Here is a 20,975-nt window from a genome sequence, read left to right as displayed (position 1 = left end):
CAATCCTTTAACCTCAGCCTCCCAAACTGCTGGGCTGCTGGGATTACAGGTGTGCCCCACTGCACCCAGCTTTGTACATATTTAAGTAGAAAAAATATTGAAATGTGTTTCTGCTAGTATTTGACACTGGACTTGGATCACATAGGTCAAATTGTGATTCTATAACAAAAATTCTTAACATAGGTAGCTGTGTAAAGGAATCAAATCGTCCTAAAATCCACTCAGTTCTCTCTCAACAGAGATTCCCAACAGATTGCAATTCTGGTAATTTTTTAGCCTCTCTGAGTTGGTGATAGAGATGATCAAATATTAAGAGATTTCTATGAATGAGGATCTGCAGAAGTCTAAAAAATTGAACAATTCCCCAGAGATCCTTCAGCACAGCAATCCTTCGCTGTAGGGAAAACGTACTCCATCCTCTTTCATGCACAGTATCTTGGGTACAGACACGATGAGGTTTTGTTCAGCTTATAGATGAGATGAGCCCAGAGCCCAGGCTCATGGGCTTCTCAAAGTTGAACACTTATCCTTTAAATGGATGATTATATAGGTATATTCAACTTCAGAGGTTGCAATACTTAGCATTTTCTTTGTGAATATATGAACAAAATCACAATGTTCATGAACAAATCAGAATAAAGGTAACAGGAAGCTAACATAAAGATGCATGGCCTAAGACATTAAGACTCCTTGCTTCGGAGGGTTTTCTTTCTAATTAAACCCCCATAATTTTAACTGACCAAAAAGTACATAGTCCTTACTAAAAGAAGGACACATACTCCACCCTTGCAGTCACATATCACCAAGAAAAATTCAAGGTTGTATCAGGGAAAGATTTTCTATAACATTGGAGCTTGTGAATGAGAAATATATGACAGGTGTGATCATTTTTAATGCACAGGAAAACACTTCGAACTTTGCATGAAATGTAATCCAGCCATGATTGGGAAATGATGGAAAAAGAGAGAGGAAAGGATGGTTGCCAGGGTGTGTCAGCAAAACTTCAGTTAGAGGGGAATGGGGGCATTGGGATAGGCTAACAAATTTTCCTCCTGACAAAAGTGTTTGCTGAGATGGATGAAATTTAATATTTGTGATAATGAATTTTCTTACTTTTCTCCTAAGACATGTACTCTATGATTCCTTACCCCAAAAGATGAGAAAAAAACCACATGCTGGATGGCCTTATTAACCCAAGCATCACCTTTTACTCTGAAGTGGGAATTGGGATTGTTGCCAAAACCATCCTCTTTCTGTTCCATGTCATCAAGTTTCTGTGTGACAAGAGGCTCAAGGACATGAACTGGATCATCAGTCTCTTGGCTTTAACCCATCTCCTGCTGCTGCTCAACATGGGGTTCTTAGCTGTAGACACTTTTGCATCTCAGGCGGGGCTTTGGGGTGATGTGATATGTAAATCAGTTGCCCACTTGTACAGGTTGATGAGGGGCCTGTCCATTTATGCCACCTGCCTGCTGAGTGTCCTGCAGGCCATCACCCTCAGGCCCAGAAGCTCCCCCTTGGCAAAGTTTAAGCCTAAGTCCCCACAGGACAACTTGAAGTCCTTTCTCTTCCTGTGGGTCTTCTATATGTCCTTCAGTGCCCACTTCTCAATCTCTGCTGTGGACAACTCCACTGTGACCTCACAGGGCCTTATATTCCTCAGTGACTCCTGCACTATCTTGCCCATGAGTTACTTCCTCAGGCATTTGTTTACCGTCCTGGGTGCATTATGGGATGTATTCCTTATAGGGGTCATGGCCCTCTTCAGTGGGTACATGGTGACCCTCTTGCATAGGCATAAGAGGCAGTGCCAGCACCTTCACGGCTACAGCCCATCTCCAAAAGCCTCCCCAGAACAGAGGGCCACCAGGGCCATCCTGCTGCTCCTGGGAATTTTTGTGCTCATGTACTGTTTGGACTGCATCGTCTCCTCCTCAAGAACCATGTGGAACAATGACCCTGTGTGCCGTTCTGTCCAGATCATGGTGTTCAGTAGCTATGCCACCATCAAGACAGAGCGTTACCTTTCTTGAAATGTTTGTGGGGTAAGGACAGTCAACGTTGAATCATTACACGATGAGTCAGTTCTTGACCTCAGCCACTGCACCACCATGCATCAATGCATCTTGGCATAGTGAGTTTGCTCTCTGTGTTGGATGAATGCATAAAGTGATTTTAAAAAATGATTACATAGAGCTTGAAAATGAGAAAAACATGACAGATTATTGTCCTTATGGCTCCAACAAAGCTAGCAACTTTATATTTCTGATTGATGTGTGAAAGGAACCTTAGGAAGTAAATATCACTTTCTTTCTCTGAATCAGTCCATATATTTATAGGTATGTGAGAGATTTCAGTGGTTTTAATAAATCAAGGGTCTCAGAAATCTCCTTTATGCCTATAGATTGTAAACACCCCTTATCATAAACTGCCATCTCATCTATCAATTGAACATTTATGAATATAACAAAAAACTAGATATAGGGACAACAACTATTATTTAATCACCATTTCTCAGCATGCCATATTTATAATAGTCACTGTCAGAGATAGTCTAATATTCCCAAGCATATGAATGTATGAAGATATTGTCTGGATATATCATGGAGTTCCACTCAACATTAAATAGGAGAAAGATTCTTATGCATAGGAAGCCACAGATGAGTCTTGAATTTATTATGTCAAGAGGGTACATTGTGACCATCTTGCATTGCCACCAGAATCAAAACTGTTTACATATACACACAGGGGGGTGGAATCTACAGTAGTACAATATGCAAAGACCGAATATTGCATTAAATACTAAACATTGCATTAAATATGAAGATGATGCTGATGTATAAGAAACCACAGATGAATCTTGAAATCATTCTGTCAAGCGACTGTCAATCACAAAAGAATCAACATTTGTGTAAAATATACCTGTAAAAGATGGAAGTTTGGCTTGTATAGTTTATAAAGACAGATTGTAGTATGGTGTTTTCCTGCAGCTGAGGAAGGGTGTCCCCTGGGGAATTTTTATTTAATGAATCCAGAGATATTTTAGAAATAAGAAAAATTGGGGAGACAGTAGAGAGAATCCATGCACCAACATTTGAATTTTCTTAAGGCCACTGACTCATAGTCTTAATCATGGGTAAATGATAAATATCATCTTTTGTGTACTTAAATAATAATAAAATGTTTCAATTACCTTTTAATCAAGGGTGAGGAAAACTTTCTCTGAAATTACAAAGAAAAGTGCAAGTAGCCCAGGGTGTTGATGCATAACTGGAATTCCCAACAGCTCGGAATCTCAGGCATCACAATGTGTGGAGTCATGAATAGGCTAATTTAAACTTTGGATCAAAGTGACAGAATGTGACATGGTCCATATAATTGGGACACACATTATTTTTCTCACACTCCCCCTTGGCAAAGTTTAAGCCTAAATCACCACAGGACAACATGAGATCCCTTCTTTTCCTGTGGGTCTTCTATATGTCCTTTAGTGCCCATTTCTCAATCTCTGCTGTTGACAACTCCACTGTGACCTCACACACACTCTTATATTCCTCAGTGACTCCTGCACTATCTTACCCATGAGCTACTTCCTCAGGCATTTGTTTTCCATATGAGGTGCTTTATGGGATGTCTTCCTTATAGGGCTCATGACCCTCTCCAGTGGGAACATGGTGACCCTCTGGCATAGGCATAAGAGGAGTGCCAGCACCTTCATGGCACCAGCCTGTCTCCAAAAGCCTTGCCAGAACAGAGGGCCACTAGGACCATCCTGCTACTCCTGGGTTTCTTTGTGATCATGTTCTGTTTGGACTCTGTCATCTCCTCAAGAACCATGTGGAAAAACAACCCTATTTGTCATTGTATCCAGATGATGGTGACCAATGGCTATGCCACAACTAGCAGTTTGGTTTTCACCTGTAATGAAAAACAAAGCCTTAACGTTTTGAAATTCTTATGGGGGAAGGAGAGTAAGTGCTGAATCATTGCATGATGGATAAATTTTCATAATGAGCCACCACACAGCTAGGCAACCATTCATCATGGCATAGTGTAGTCTGCTTTCTGTGTTGAATGAATAGATAAATGGGGGCTTTTATGTGATTATTTTGAAACTTGAGAATGAGAAATACATGCTAGATACTTTTTTCATATACCTCTGAGATAAACTAAAGTCATTATATTATTTTGGTGGGGGTGGGAGTTACTGAGGATTGAATCAGGAACACTCGAACACTGAGCCACATCCTCAGCCCGATCTTGTGTTTTATTTAGAGAGAGGGTTTCACTGAATTGCTTAGCACCTCGCTTTGATCGATGCTCACTAAACACATGATCCTCCTGATTCTTTTTCCCAAGCTGCTGAAATTACAGGAGAATTTCACTGTGCCTGGCGGTACATTGTATTTCTGACTGAAAATGTGAGAGGAACCCCTGAGAGGTAAATCTCAATTTTATTATCTTCATTAGTCCCTATATTTATAAATATATGAGATTGGAGTAGCTTTTAATAAGTAAAATAGTCTTTGTAGTCTCTCTTATGCCTAAAAACTTGTAAACATCTCTCATCATAAACTGCCATCTGATTTATCAATTGTGCTTTTACAAATATAACAAATAATATTGGCAAGGACTTAAAACTGTCACTTGAACACCTTTGCTCTTGGTACCATTATTTATAATCGGCAATGGTGCAAATTATCTGATATCCACATGCATAGGAATGTATAAACATGGGGTCTGGATATATCATGGGGTACCATAAGAAACCACAGAAGAAAGTTAAAGACATTATGTCCAATGAAATGTCACTCCAAAAAGAATCATTATTGTATAAATCCACACATAGAAGGTGGAACTTTGGGTAATGTAATTTATAGAGACAGAATATAGAATAACATTTTCCAGTAGCTGAGGAGGGGGTTCAGTAGGGGAATTATTATTTGATGGATATAGAGATCATTTAGGGAGAAGAAAAATTTCTGTACATGGTGGAGATTATACATGCCCACAAAGTGAATGTGCTTAATGCCCTGACTGTACTGTTAAACATTGGTAAATGGTAAATTTGATCTTTGTGTATTTACTAATTATAAAATATTGCATCACTTTAAGCCAATTGTGAGAAAAACATCCTCTGAATTTACAAAGAAAAGTGAAATGACTCTCAGAGTGTCAAAATATTTTTTTTTCCAACAATTTGAAAGTGTTTCAGCATAACTGTGCCAAACAACCTGGTTGTGGTGGTGCATGCCTGTAATCCTACTAGCTAGGGAGGCTGACGTAGGAGGGTTGTGAGATCAAAATCAAGCTCAGCAACTCAGTGAGGCCCTAGGCAAATTAGTAAGATGTTGTCTCTGAGTAAAATATAAAAATGGCTGGGGATGTGGCTCAATGGTTAAGAAATGAAAACCTATTCCAAACAGTCATTTGAAGATGATACCCTGAAGTTCCCCATCATGCCCACTTCTGGATGAAGAAGTAATTGAAGTTCTGGTGTGAGTTCAGTCTGAGCACCTCAGTATTTACATCTATCTCAGTGTTATCTTAAGTGGTTCCTGTAGGATAAATATTTGAATGAAGTGTTTTAAATTAGGACAAAATACCAGATTTAAGTAGCATCTGGAAAATTACTATCCTTGGTAACAGTTCATACTATGAAAATATGAACCCATACAATTTTTTTAAATCAAGAAAAAGAGTGAATAAAAATGTCAATTTCTTTTTTATTTAACCAGGAATACTAGGTTTATTTAAGATATTGCAATGCTATTTTCAAATAGCCTGTATCATTTTATCAGAGGCCAAATTATGCAGGCTATTTGAAAATAGCATTGCAATATCTTATACTACACAGAGAGTCACACAAATGATCCAACAATCACAAACTGTGTTTTACCCGCCAAATGTGTATGCAAGCATTCATAGAAGTTTTATTCCCAATCAGTATAAATTGAAAAAAATAAATTGGAAGGAATAAAATTGTACTTAAGGAAAGGAATGGTTGAGAAAATATTGTACTTCCAAAGGAGCCACTTCCAAGTGATTCTGTTGGTTAAGTCAATAAGAGAAATGAAGCTCAATTGCATTTGAATAAGTGAAACAAGCGCCACTTCACCCAGCCTCAACTGCCTGTGAATACCTCCACCCCCACTCCAGCTTCATCTGCACTCTTGGTATTTACTTCAACACATTTCAATTCCAACTTAATTTGCAGTCACGCCTTGAACCGAGATCCTCGGACTTTGAAAAATGGAGAGCACAGCCAACACTCCCCGGAAACCAGGTCCTCCTAGTAAGAAGGGACTGAGGGTGAAGATGCCCATCATCAATGGTAGCTGAGACACAGAGCCAACAACAACTCACATGGGGTGCCAGGAAGATCTCAGACCAGAAAGTGTCCTGACAAAATATTAGGTGATTTTAGACAAATTTGGCCCATGTCACAATGTAAGAAGTTGATGCTTTCTAAATATTTGGGATGACTGTGATCCCCCAATACACATGTCAATTAACTTAGAGAAAAGTTGGGAGCCCGGTTCTCCCTAGAGAGCTGTTATCCACCTGAGCACAAAGTCAAATGCAGGGGCAGGTGAAATGTCCCACTAGAGACCTGACGGTTTGGTGCTCTCCAGTGAGACATTGTCACTTTCTTCAGACACAAAAATTAAGGCCCTGCAGAGAGATGAGTTAAAGGCCTCCCTTCCCTAAACAAGCCCAGTCTTCCCATCATATCAATCTGGGTTAGTGGCTATGGATTCTCAGATGCAGAACCAGTAGGCAGAGGGGGGTTCCTAGTAAGGCTGTGGGAGGAGGAAGTTTGGGCTTCTTAGTGAGGTTGTTGGTATCTGCAAAAGAGACTTGAGCTCTATGAGTCCCTCTCACGTGAGAGGATGTGCCCTGAATGGCACAATGAGGGCATTTCCTTCCTAGCCTACTCATGACTTTACAGACTGATAAAAAAATGTCTCCAATTTTTGCATAGGAGACCTCAATAGGTTTTAGGTTTTCATGAACAAGACTATATTTACTGACTAGCTCCATTAATATGCAAGCTCCCTATAAAATGTTATGTTCTGATTTTAAACATTACTTATTCAACACATTTTACCAGGCAAGTGACATGTTTTAATTTCATCTTTTTGATAAATATACATAGTTCTGTTTCTGTCATTATTACAACTCAAAAAAGAACTACTGTTGATATAAGTGACTTCTTAATTGTCACTTAATTAAGTTTTCATATTTTAATACAATTAATTAAAATTGTTTTCATATTTAATACAATTAATTAAAAAATAATTTTAACAAAAATTAAAACAATTAATTTATTGTTCCATGTTTTATAGTCTTTAGAAGGAAATCTCCTATGTTCAAAACCTCATCTGATAGAGGGTAACCCCACATTACTGCCAAGTGTGTCCTAGGAATTTCTCATGAAACATTTCCTGCCACAATATATACTATAAGACCTGGCCCTATGCTCTGCCACTAAGGAAATTTAAAATTACAGGTGCAGGATGTTGAGTTTGCAAGTACATTAAGTATTTAAAAAGTAAAGATGGTGTTTTTTCCCCCCATTTTTGGCTACAAAACACCAAGTAATACAAATTTCTAGAACTTGGGAAAATAATATCTCTGTCTTTAAATTTAGCTTTTGGGATTTGGAGGATTTTCCTGGGATTACAAGATTGGTGGGACTCTGTTCAGTCTCCATTTCTTTGAAAAAAGGAAAAAAAGAACCACTCTCTTCTTAGCCCAAATTTCTGAAGATTTATTTTAAAATATGGGAAATGTCAATATTCTGAACACAAGCTATGCTGACAACACTTTTAATTTACCTAGCATTTTGTAAAATTCTTACCCTGTTCTCAGAAATAGGACTCCCATTCATTTGCTCAAGCATATCCCAGGGTTTTGAGGACCACACACTTTGTGTCATTTATTTCAGAGAATTCCTGAATGCAGCACTGTCACCTAGCGTGTGAGGGCTTTGTCTCCCCCCAACACACCAGCTGTTTCTTCATAATGCTCTTCTTACTTTCCCAGCTCAACTTGGGCAAAAAAAGAAATACAGCATGCATCCCACTTTATCCATATTTCCTGAATCACTTGCCTGAAGCAAGATCTGTCTCACTTTCCAAGAGATCAAATTCTAAAACTATTTCTAGAAGGAAATGATAAAGATGATGATGATGGTAAACTTGAGCTATGGTTAAAAAAAGTCACCTAGGTGACAATGACAAATCAAGTTCCACTCTCTCGTGTGTGTGTGGGGGTGGACATGGAGTGCTAAGTGACGGAGATGAATCCTGTTATTTATACCTTATCTGCACCCTAAAAGGTAGGTATGATGACTTCAGGTTTCAGAAAGGAGATACTGGTCCCTTCTTCATGCTGGGATCTGTCCACTGAAGTGTCCACGCTCACGTCGCAGTGTACAAAAAGCTTTTCTCCTTCCTTTCCATGCTCCCATTCCCCCCAGAACCCAAGTTCAGGTGCAGCATCCTGAACCCTCCTTACTAGTTTGGGGACCTATTGGATGACGTCATGTATCAAGGGATAGTATGAAATTTTGGTAGCTGTGAAATTATAAATATGTCTTATATGTTCAGACCCTGATGAATCTAATAAAGGAGACTTAGCTGGGTTTTCCTCCTCTGAGAGGTCCCTAGCCCTCACTATCAACTTCAAACCATTCTGCTGGTGGCCGACCCTGCCCTGTCCCCTGATCTCCAGGACTGTGCTGTGCTAGCCAGGTGAGAGCCTGATGAGACACAGGTACAAGGGGACATGATAGAGAATTTCTGTTTTCATGAAGGGAGCATGCTCATCAGACTGTTTTTCCCCTGAAATGACTCAGTAGTGCAGGGGCAGCTAAATACATTTCTTTAAAACAGTCACTTATTTCATGATATTGAGATAAAGTCCAACTGAGGTGATTGGCATGCACAGCTCACTGATAGTGTTGAGTGTGTGTGATTTGGAAGTTAAGAGTGTGACTAGGGTACTCCGTTCTAGCCTGGCTCTACTTTGAGGAAGCTAAGGGGGTGCTTTTGATGATGTGAGATCATTGCCAATTTCCTTGGTCTGCACTCAAAAGAACGTAAATTTTTCATATTGCTATGGAGGAAATAGCAATGTACAGAGGAGGAAAACCCAGCTAAGTCTCCTTTATTATATGGATCAGTGTCTGAACATTTACCTTCAAAATGATTTCCTGAATATTAATGCCAATTCATAGCATTGGTACACCCCAGCCTGTCCTAAAACTTTTAGGTGGACAGGATTATAGTTTCTAAAGGAACACTGCAGACAACCTCATTCAGGTGCCCTGATTTATAGGTTATTAAACTGTATTCCTTGAAGAGCTCAGTAATGTAAAATATTTCTATAGCTCATGCTTTTATTCTTATCTATTCACTGGCTGAATTTCTTGGTTTACTTAATATTCTTTATTTTAATGTTTATTGACACAGTATCATTGTACGTAACTGTGGAGTTTGTGGTTACCTATTCATGCAGACACACAATAGAATGCGGCATCACTGCAGGTTTTTAGAATGATTTCAACTCAATGAAAGAAAAATGGTATTTCACAGATATTACATGAGCTAAAGTAATTTTACAAGGATTTTACAATGGTAGCTCTTCATTGATAATATGTATCTATTTAAGATTATTCTTTAACCTAGCAGTTTGGGAGCCTGAGGCAAGTTCAAGGCTACCATCAGCAACTTAGTGAGGCCCTAAGCAACTTAGAAAGACCATGTCTCAAAAATAGAAAAGTAAAAAAAAGATTGAGGATGTTGCTCAATGGTGAAGCACCACTCAGTTCAATCTCTGATGACAAAAATAAACAAACCAATAAGGATCATCCTTGAAAGCTATCACTGGAGATTTTATCTTCCAAATGATAACATGCTTATATCATTACCAGTAAATATAAGTCTCAAGTCATCATTTTTGTGAACAATAAAGATTAGAGACAGGGGGCTGGGGTTGTGGCTCAGCGGTAGAGCACTCACCTAGCACGTGCAAGGCCCTGGGTTCCATCCTCAGCACCACATAAAAAAAATAAGTAAAATAAAGATATTGTGTCCAACTACAATGAAAAAAATATTAGAGATATGTGTAGCTTTGATATTTTAATTTGTGTTTCTGGAAGTACTGTGCAACCATCTCAAATAGGTTGGATAACTGAATGGAGAAATTTGTCACATTATTGATCATGAATTTTTAAAACCTGAATTTTTTTCTCCTTGATCATCTTTGGTTTTTTCGTACTGGCTTTTCTTTATTGAGCAGAAAAGAATAGGAAAACAAAGCCATATTTATATAAAGAACTTTACAAATCAATAGCAATATGGCAGTAAAATTTACTTAACCAGGATTTTATTACTATTTGGTATACACGGTCCATGAGTCTTATTACAGGTACCTTTTTTTCAAATAACATTATAAATTTCTGTATCAGGAAATCTGTACTCCAAAAGATTTAACTAACTACCTGCTTCAGGTCTGATTTCTTAAATGGAGTTCCAATGTTTGTGAGTGATTAACATGTTTCTTCCCCTTAGAATCTGACATTATTAAACCAGTATCCTTAATACAAATTATTCTTATATGTTTGATTTTCAGATGATAATTTTTTTCTACTATGTGGCAGAAATATTTTACAATACTGTATATCTCACATAAGTGATATTTAATTAAATACACACACTCTACAAAATATATTATCCCAAGAGATCACTCACCAAATTTTTCAGCATAAATTTCAGGCTTGGGACTCTTGAGTCTGGAGAAATGTCACCTTTAATTTATAATCCAGATAATATCTGTGGGCCCATCTTTCAAGATTGGGTTGGATACTTGTCCTTTAATCAAAACCTTGAAAAGGAACAACAACTCTATTTTGCATGTAGTTCTAATTATTACTCTGATTGTAAACCATGAGAAAGGACTATGCTCTTGGTAATACTTCTGGAATATTCTATTGTAAACATTTGCTGTGGCAATAGATACGCCAGAATTAACATAGTGTTGACATGCAGTAACTCTATACATATTGGATCTGTGATACTCTTTGCTTAGGAAGGGCTCATTTCCTCTTTCCTATAATCAGCCCCACTCCAATTCACCCAAAAGTGTAGAGCTACAATTTTGTACCTGACCAACAAGATGGGACAAATGAAAATCAAGTATGACTCTGTCTTTTCCAAAAAAATCTCAGACATGAGATTATAGCAGAAAAAATATGTTCTAAGTAACTGTCATTTTTTTTGACTAGGGATTGACTCCAGGGGTGATGAACAGTGAGTTACACTACCACACACCTTTTTTTCCTTTTCATTTAGAGATAGGATTGTGCTAAGTTACTTAGGGCCTTCCTAAATTGCTGAGGCTGTCCTCCTACCTCAGCCTCCCAAGCACCTGGGATTACAGGAGTGTGCCACTGGGTCCAGATGGCAATTATCAATAAACAAGAAAACAGAAGTATCATTATGAATGACATTGTGGAGGCCCCGAGCACACATATAACCCAGCCGAGACTGGGAGATTTGAGGAGAAGGGAGAACATGGGCATGGGTTCTGAGTGGTGTGAGACAGAACTAAGGGGGTTTGTTTGTTGGCTTTCTTTATTATGTGCTGGATATTACTCAGTGGGTAAGTGCACCAGCACCAATTACACCCAGTCCTTTGTGTATTCTGAGAGAGGGTCTCACTAAGACATCCATAGTAGCCAGTATCTCAAGTAGCCAGCATCTCAGTCACTGTGATTTCAGGCAGGCATCACTGTGCCCAGCACCAGAATTCACTCATCATGTGGAATAAAGGCATGTTTTGATGAATCCTTTTTATTTTCTTGATTGCAGAGTTGTCCATCGGGATTGATGAAAGACATATTTGCAAAAAGGACATTTTCTTGTCTTTTTCCTAAGGTATTCACAGAATTCTTTCCCCCATAAGATCAACAAAGCCAACAGACCGTACAGTAATATTGACATAAGAAACACCGTGTACACCGTGATTGGCGTTGGGGTCATGGCCAATGCCCTTCTTCTTCTTGTCCATATCTCCTTTCACATTACTGGGCACAGACCTAAGCCCACTGACCTGCCCATTGGTCTCCTGGCCCTAATCCACCTGGCAATTCTGCTCATCAAGGGCTTCATAGCTTCAGACATTTTTATACCTCAGGGGGGCAGGTGGGATGATCTGACGTGTAAATTGCTTATCTACTTGTACAGATTGATGAGGGGCTTCTCCATCTGTGCCACCTACCTGCTGAGTGTCCTCCAAGCCATCACCCTCAGCCCCAGGAACTCCTGCTTGGCAAAGTTCAAACATAAATACTCACCTCACATCCTGTGTTTCCTTCTCTTCCTGTGGGTCATCTATTCATCCTTCAGTAGCCACCTTTTCATCTCCATTGCTGCTACCTCCAATTGGACCTCAGACAACTTTATGTACATTCCAGAATCCTCCTCTTTATCCCCATGACCTTCTTCCTCTAGCACAGCTTGTCCACCCTGATAGCCTTCAGTGAAGCCTCCCTTAGAGGAATAATTTCCATCTCCAATGGATACATGGTGGGTCTCCTGTGCAGGCACAAGAGGCAGTCCCGGCGTCTCCACAGCACCAGCCTGCCTCCAGTGTCATCCCCAGAACTGAGGGCCACCCAGACAATCCTGCTGCTCTTAAGTTGCTTCATGGTCATGTCCATCTTGGACAGCATTGTTTCCTATGGAAGAATCACACTGAAGCATCATGCAATATTTTACTGTATCCAGATCCTCTTGGCCCATAGCTATGCGTCATTCAGCCCTTTGGTGTTCATTAGTACTGAAAAAAGTATAATTAGTATTTTGAGATATATGTGGGAGAAGATAGTAAACATTTCAGTAGCCAGTGGTGGATAAGTTCTGTTAAGGCAAGAAAATGTGATTTCTTTGGGATGATTCACCATGGCACAGTGTATATGCTGTTTTCTTGAAATACAATACAGAGTTCTTCTTCTGTTAGAGCCGTATACTTGGATATGTAAGTGGCAAATACATAAAAAAAAAAATCAAGCCATCTTTATTTCTGAGATATTACCAGGGCTTTATGTTTCTCATTGAGTCCTTCAGGGGGGACACTAAGGTGGATGTGACTTTTCAAGACCTGAGCTAATGCAAACTATTTTTAGGTGCAATAGTCCCAATGCTTTTCAATAATTGTATTGTCTCAGTTATGTATATTTTTTTCAAACTAGACATGTAAACATTTGCTACCATAAAACAACACATCATAGAGCATGCATGTCTGCACATGTGCATGTGCACACACACAGACATACACACACAGAGTACATGCAGAGAGTCAGACAGCGATTTCCACAGCATTACTCATAAAACCATGTTTTAAATAATCAAATGTAGAAAGAACCCTACACCCAGAATCATAAGAATACATGAACAATACATTATGGCCTATTCAGACACTAGACTATTAACACTTATAATGAAAGAAAATTCTGGCACAGGATGCCACATACCTGATCCCTCAAGATATATTCTACTCGGTGAAGCAAGTCAGTCACAAAAGAACAAATACTGTATAAAAGTACTTAAAGGAGGTTGAAATTGGAGTTCCCAAATTGATAGACACAGAAAACAGAATGGCATTCCACCAACCCCAGGACATGGGGATGGGGGAATGTTGTTATGTTAACCCCGTGGTGGAAAATACCTTTTCTGAAATTAAAAAGTGAGTGGTAAATTTTTAAATTTCTTAGGTATACATGGACACAATATCTTTCATTTTATTTATATATTTTTATGTGGCTCAAATCCAGCAACACACCCATGCCAGGCAAGTGCTTGACTGCCGAGCCACAACACCAGCCCAGTGATAAAATTCTTAATGTGCCATAATGTTATGTGGTGAGCTTAAAATATTAGAGCCGATTCCTTCCAATGGTTTGAAGATGGGTTTTTGAAAAGCTCAAATCTTATTCTCAGTCTCTCCCCCTATGATTATACATGTTAGCAAACATTGTTAAATACACATGACGTTTAGTAACTCATTATTGCACTGTTACAAAAATGAGGAGAGAAGAATCAAATCTAATCCCTCTAGAAAGCCCACAAACCTCAGTGATAATCAATAAGAGAGAAAGGAAGGAACAAAACACACACACAAATATACAAAGAATATTAAACCAGAAAATCATTAGAACGACAAGTGTAAGTTGTTATACGCGTCAATAATAACCTGGCGTGTGAGTGAATTCCTCAGTGAAAATACAGAAACTGTCTACATGCATTGCTAATCAAAGTTGTGATTGATGTGCAAACAGTTTTTATTTTCTTTCTTTCAAAAAAAATTGATGATAATGTACACATAGAAAAGTTCCAAAAAAAAGTCCAGGTGTATCAATATGTCAGACATGTTGTCCTCAAGGCCAGGGCCAGCAACAATACTTGAAGTGCATGTCCTCCAAAATCTCCGTTTTACAGAAATTGCAGAAAAGAACACACTTTTATAACTATCGTTTACATTTTTGTTTTACAATTTTGTACAGAAATGATACTAGGTGTGTTATATAAGTTGATTTTTTAAAGCCCCTTAGTATCTATTTTACGTTAAATAAAGCAGGTGTATGAGAACAAATCTATGTAATTATTTTTTTTTGTGGTGCTGGGGATTGAACCCAGGGCCTTGTGCATGTGAGGCAAGAGCTATGTCCCCAGCCCTGATACAATGTATAAATCTGTATAAATATGCCAGAGAACAATGGGACTCTGTGCCTGTGATCTTCTGTGACCCATAAAGCAGGAGACAGATGTGCCCTCATGGAAAATCTTTCTAGTGTCATTTGAGGCTTGTCATGGGAGCAGACAGAAAAATGTTGAGTGAGTGAAAGAACAAAATTGTCATTTTGCCTGATCATCATATTTTGGAAAACATGATTTTTTTTCCTAATGGTGTATAGAATTTTCCTTTTTAGACAACACCCTGCCTGACCTCCCTCATGCATGGAGGCTAAAATGGTTGCCCACATGGAAGTGCAGCTCAGCAGAGGCTGGGAAGGGGCAGGGGAAGGGGCAGTGGAAGGGGCAGTCAGAGGAGGGTGAGGGTCCTCTGGGCACAGCTGCAGGGCTGGGGTCAGCAGTTCCCAGGAGAAATCTCTGAAGATCTCAGCTGAATCTAGCATAGATAAGGAAAAGATCAACTTTGACCAACTTGGTCTTAGACACCTGGTGGGAGAGTATAACCAAAACACAGCCATACATGGACTTTTAAAAGATAAGACAATCGTTTTTTATTGTTACTGCAGATGGACGTCATGTCCATGCTTCCAACAGTCAAGTGAAACTGGTAGGTTATGAAGCAAGCGTTTTGATCTAGGAGGGCCTGATAAATATCACAAAAAGTTCCATCAGTCCCAAGTCTGTTCTGAGCCAATCTGAGACCTACAAACCTTCCTGACCTCCTGCCTGGGAAGACTTGATCTGTGTATTTTTTGATTATTTGTCTGTTTGCTAAATTCATTATGAGAAACCCCAGAATTTCCAACACTAACTGGAAGACACAGTGGCTGTTTTTCCTTAATAATCTTTTCTGGTCCCTTTTGTAAATGACCCTATAGGTCACACAAGATCCAAACACAGACCTATCCACTCTCTTTCCTAACAGAGAACAACAGTTTCTCCCATATCCTGATGATGTTACAGAGAATGGATTTAGTTGACCATGAACTGCTTGAGGGGACAGGAAAAGTCGTAGCCTCAGCACTAATTTGATCTTCTCTGATATTTGAGCTGGGCACCGCATTGTGCAGCTGTGGTTCCAGCAACTCAGGAGGCTGAGGCAGGAGGATCTCTTGAGCGCAGGAAGTTCAAGACCAGTCCCTGCAATGGAGTGAGATTCCATCTCAGAAACAAAAATAAACAATATTTGAATATTTTCTGCTGCAGAGTATTAATAACTTACAGTGAAGGAGGGCAAAAAATGCACCCCATGCCTAACCTTCTTCCTCTGGTTCAAGTAGACATTTCAGAAGTCAGGAGAACAAGCAGCCTCCTACCTTTGCAACCAGTGCCCCTGGGAAACCCCCCACCGCACCCCCAGAAGTGCATTTGGATCCTCCACATGCTGCTCCAGAAGGAAGGTGATTGCTTGGGTCCCCTCCAGGGGTTGAAAATTCTGCCACTGAACAGTTTTCACACTGGCCCCTTAGGGTTCAATCCAGCAGCCAGACTTCTTTGGTTCAGGCCACATTACCGTAGGTCAAGCCATAGCCACCTGCCATCCAGCTGTATTTATGGGCTGGATGGATGCAGAAAAGGGGTTTTTAGACTTTAATCCCAGGTTGTCTGTATCATTGCCTGTGACCCCTGTGTGCCACTTTCCTATGCATGTCATTGGTCTAGCAAGAAAGACGGACTATTGGGTAGGCTCAGGACCTGTAACCTGGGCTTGAAAAGAGTTCAAATCCTGACTTTCCTCACTTATTTCCTCTGCAATCTACTGACTTAATTTATCTGGGTTTGGTTTTCTTCCCTGTAAAGTGGGCGATCCTAATACTACTGTATTCAGAGCCTCACTACGGAAATTAAAAGTTAATACATGATGCCTGTGTACACAGAGGTGAGCTGCTACTCTTGCTTTTTCAATGTCACATGATTTATAAATTGCGTGCCATCCATGGTCAGGGGCCATGCTATTAATCTTCTTTGCATCCTTCCAATCTCAGGACAACATGATGCCAAATGAGTGCTATTATATGTTCTCATCCACATGATAACCCTAAACCAAATATGGTCTCTATTTTACAGTGAGGCTGAAATAACTAGGCAGCTACTTCAAGGCTGCAAGGGGATATGGATTAGATCTCTGTGTTTCCAAGACATCTGAGCTCTCTCCTGTATTCTGACTCCTAATCACCTACTGACGCCTATTTTTTCCCACTCTCTATTGGTTTAGCATTCAGATGAAAAAACAATAACATTTAAAAAGTTAAATGATGCAATGGGAAAGAAATACATGGAGAAATAATATTATAGGTATATTAGGAAAACACCTGGTGTTAACATGGAGGGGATTTCATCATTCTTATTGATGTTTGCTGCTCCAATAAAAATTACATCAAAACACCTATTGCCTCAGGCACATCAAGAGAGCTGTACTAAGGCAAGATATTTCTTTTCCTAAGACTAAATAAAACTATTCTTCCAAAATGCATTTTTCCAGCAAAGGGTTCACAGTCATGGTCTACTTATGGACAATGGAAGTATTTGCTTTAGGCAAGTTCAGTAAGAAAACAGTCCATATATCATTTAACATTTTTTTTTTTTTTTTGCAACTAGGAATTGAACCCAGGTGCATGTGACCTCTCAGCCGCATCCCCAGAACTTTGTATTTTTTTTTTTTAATTTGGACACAGGGTCTCACTAAGACACTCAGGGACTCACACAGTTGCTGAGGCTAGCCTTCAGCTTGAGATCTTCGTGCCTCAGCCTCCTGAGCTGCTGGGATGACAGGTGTGCACCACCTCACCTGTTTTGATGAAGATCTTACAAAGAACAACAGAAGTTTCATCTCCCTCATCCACATTTAGTTTTTTTTTTTCAACATCAACTAATTTTTGGAAACTCAGGAGGAAATAACTTGGGATGACACTGGGAGGGGTTATCTGGCCCTGCTTAAACATGTCTTCGTCTTCCCCAGTATGGATTGGAAGAACTGGATTATTCATTTTTCAGTACTAATGAGCATCATAGCACTGATGGTGGCGTAGCCGTTGCCCACCAGCATCTGGAACACAAGGCAAACCGGATCCTTCTTCTGCAATTTACTGTAAGGGGAGGAGATCATGCAGTCCAAAAAGTACACAACCACAAAGGAACCCATGAGGAGCAGGATGGTCCTAGTGGCCCTCTGCTCTGGGGAGGCTTGTGAAATCCTGCTGGTGGTGTGAAGGGGCTGGCACTGCCTCTTGTGCCTCCACAGGAGAGCCACCATGTACCCACTGGAGAGGGTCATGAGCCCGAGAAGGAGGGCATTCTAGAGTATTAAGTATTAAGTATTTCCTACCAGGGAAAATAAGACCCTGAAGTGGTGACCTGTGGGGAAAACACTGCAGGATTCTGTGGAAAACCAAGTATCTAATGTGTCATTGAAGGGGCCTCCAATAGAGACTAAAATAAGAACATTAATGAACATGTTGAACACCGAGAATGAGAAAGTACCTCAGACTGTGCTGTGGAGACATGTGTTTGAATTTGGCCAGAAAAGAGTTTCTGGCGCTGAGGGTGATGGCCTGCAGGACACTCAGCAGGCAGGTAGTGCTGACTGACAGGCTCCTCATCAGCCTGTACAGGTAGATGACGGCTTTACATGTGAAGTCATTCCAAATATCCTGAACCTCAAAAATGTCCATATCCAGGAATACCCTGATTATGAACATCAGCAGATGAATCAGCAGCAGGTGAGCGATGGCCACGTCTGTGGGCCTGATCCTGCGCTGGACAAGGAACATGTGGATGTGGAAGAGGAGCAGGAAGATGTTGGCTGTGACCCCAAGGACAGTTTGGGAAGAAAAGACATTTCTTACAGCAAGAAAAATGGAAAGGGTGCTGCTCTTGGTCATTTTCTTTTTTTTTTCTGGTGAAAAGACATATAGAGTCCATGTTTGAGGATAAAATAAAGATAAAATTCTCATCATCACAGTGGTTACCACCAAGTTGGCCCACCTCAAAGTATGTGGGCACTTTTTTAATGCACCCTTTCCAAACTCTCAATATGCAAGCAAAACATCTTTTTTGTTTATATCCACTGGTAGGGCCGGGATTAATTTGTCTCAGCACGTGAAGCAACCTGATTAAAAGCTCAGTAGGTGGCATCCACAGTGAATGCAATTGGGGCAGATGGATGGAATGTCCACATAGAACTCTCAAGGAAAGAGTATGGATGCTGGCTGAAGCCCCATTCAGTTCTATATTTTCAGTGTTCTCTGTTCTGGATTGCTCATCACTAGTTTAGAGACAAAATATTAAAAATATTAGCTCTGAATGCAGAATTATTGAATTTGTTTAAATATATATTTTTGGTACCAGATATTGAACCCAGGCTTACATAAACACTGATATTACTTTATATATATTTGATTATGCCAGAAAAAAAACATATCTAAGTGGGCAGAATCATCCATTTTTAGCAGGATTTAATTCCAAAATTTCTTTTCTGTCCCCTCTTTGGCATATGGAAAAATGGGGGAAAGTAATCATGATTCAAGTGTGTGTGTGTGTGTATGTGTGTGCATGTGTGTGTGTTAACCAAGCATTAAACCCAAAGGTGCTTAGTCACTGAGCCACATTCCTAGTTGTTTTATTTTTATTTTTTAAAAATATTTATTTTTTAGTTGTAGTTAGACACAATATCTTTATTTTTTTTAATTTTTATATGGTGCTAAGGATTGAACCCAGGACCTTGCACATGCTAGGTGAGTGCTCTACCGCTGTGCCACAACTCTAGCCCCTTATTTTTATTTTGAGACAGGGTCTCACTAAGTTGATGAGGCTGCCCTTGAACTTGCAAACCTCCTGCATCAGCTTCCCAAGCTGCTGGGATAACAGGTACGCAATGCACCAGCACACCAGGAAAATCTAAGTATTTGGGGGGTCATAGATTTTAGTGTTTTAATTAGGAGAAAGGAATCCAAACTCACTCTGATAATGGAGTTTACATAAGGGAACAAGATTTCATATCTTCTTTTAGTAAGTAATGATATTTCTCCAGAGGACAGAGAGAAAATAGTGTAATAGAAAATTTGATGGTGACAATCTCATGGTATAGCTCCCTATAGAATGAAGGTATTTTCTTTATTTCCATCTTAATTCTGCTTTATAGCTATGAAGTATGTAACATTTACAATGAGGTGAGCAACATATCCCCATATTCTATTATCTAAAAATCAAGTGGGTAAGACTAGCAATCACTTCCACAGCTACCTAGAAAATTATAGTTTGGTAACATCAGTTATGAAGATTGAGAAAAAACATGCAGGAGTCCAGACACTTTAAGTGTTTGAGCCTAGTTAAATGATTGCTTTGAAATCTTTGCTGAAGTGTCATTGTAAATAGTGAAAATTAATTCATGACATTAGGAAAATTTAATCTCTTCCAAATGATTAATTTAGTTAGAAGTTTTTTTTTCCTTCACTCACATATTCAGCTAAAGAAGATTCCCTCCTTGTTCTGCTTAAGAAAAGCAAAAAGAAAAATGGTAATACAATGGTCTAGGAGTCTCCACATTTGAAGAGTCACAGATGGTTATTAGTAGGCACAGTGCTACATGGTTTCTCTGTTTTCCATGTAGCTATGGGTAGATGATGCCTATTCCTGTGTGCACACTTGAAGTGAGTTATAAGATACACACTCACATTTTGACCCCAAAATACCTTTATAGCGATGTAAACCGGATATGTAACACTTCAAGAGGCCTTTAAAAAATTACAGAAAATGAAATAATGATTCCCTTCTATCATGTTATGAAACACAGGTTTGTTTTCAATCCAGTTTAAAGTAGATTAGAAAATAAAATGGATAGCATCAAAAAAGTAAAATAAATAGGAGAAACAGGCTACCTGATATATCTGTGGATGGAGGGCATGGAACTCTGGTTTCAACCCTACCAGGGGGATGGCCACCTTGCATGCATTGTCATGGGAGGGAGGGACAGAGCCAGGAGAGGCCGTGGACTTGCAAACACAGGTAGAGAACTGGGTTTTCTGGGGAGCATTGCCTGAAAACAACTGAAAAATTACTCTTTTTTTCTATAGAAGAAATTCCCTGGTTACAGCTGGAAAACCTTATCATTTTAGTAAAGTACTGATCATGGGAAGTGGCAGGTTTGGATGATGTCATGGGTCCCCAAAGGCAGGTCCCTGCAGCTCCAGGACACAGCAGGCAGGGAAGCAG

At 39.6% G+C, this 20,975-nt stretch overlaps 2 protein-coding genes across 2 annotated transcripts; both read left to right on the top strand.

Annotated features, from left to right (window-relative positions):
* The first annotated feature begins 1,172 nt into the window (after nt 1–1,172).
* Nucleotides 1,173–2,036, top strand: LOC143382347 (vomeronasal type-1 receptor 90-like). Its single transcript, XM_076836391.1, has one exon. It carries the CDS (start codon nt 1,173–1,175, stop codon nt 2,034–2,036), a length of 864 nt encoding a protein of 287 aa, XP_076692506.1.
* Nucleotides 2,037–2,079: 43 nt separating this feature from the next.
* On the top strand, nt 2,080–19,038 carry LOC143382346 (vomeronasal type-1 receptor 45-like). The gene is made up of 5 exons (XM_076836390.1): nt 2,080–2,137; nt 4,363–4,444; nt 11,949–12,399; nt 12,525–12,886; nt 18,924–19,038. The coding sequence occupies exons 1-5, from the start codon at nt 2,080–2,082 to the stop codon at nt 19,036–19,038; spliced, it is 1,068 nt and encodes a 355-aa protein (XP_076692505.1).
* Nucleotides 19,039–20,975: the final 1,937 nt, after the last annotated feature.

Source organism: Callospermophilus lateralis, chromosome 16 (genome assembly GCF_048772815.1).
Source record: "Callospermophilus lateralis isolate mCalLat2 chromosome 16, mCalLat2.hap1, whole genome shotgun sequence".
Lineage (NCBI taxonomy): Eukaryota > Metazoa > Chordata > Mammalia > Rodentia > Sciuridae > Callospermophilus > Callospermophilus lateralis.
Note: the sequence above shows the minus strand (reverse complement) of the source record. Positions and strands in the feature narration are given on the sequence as shown.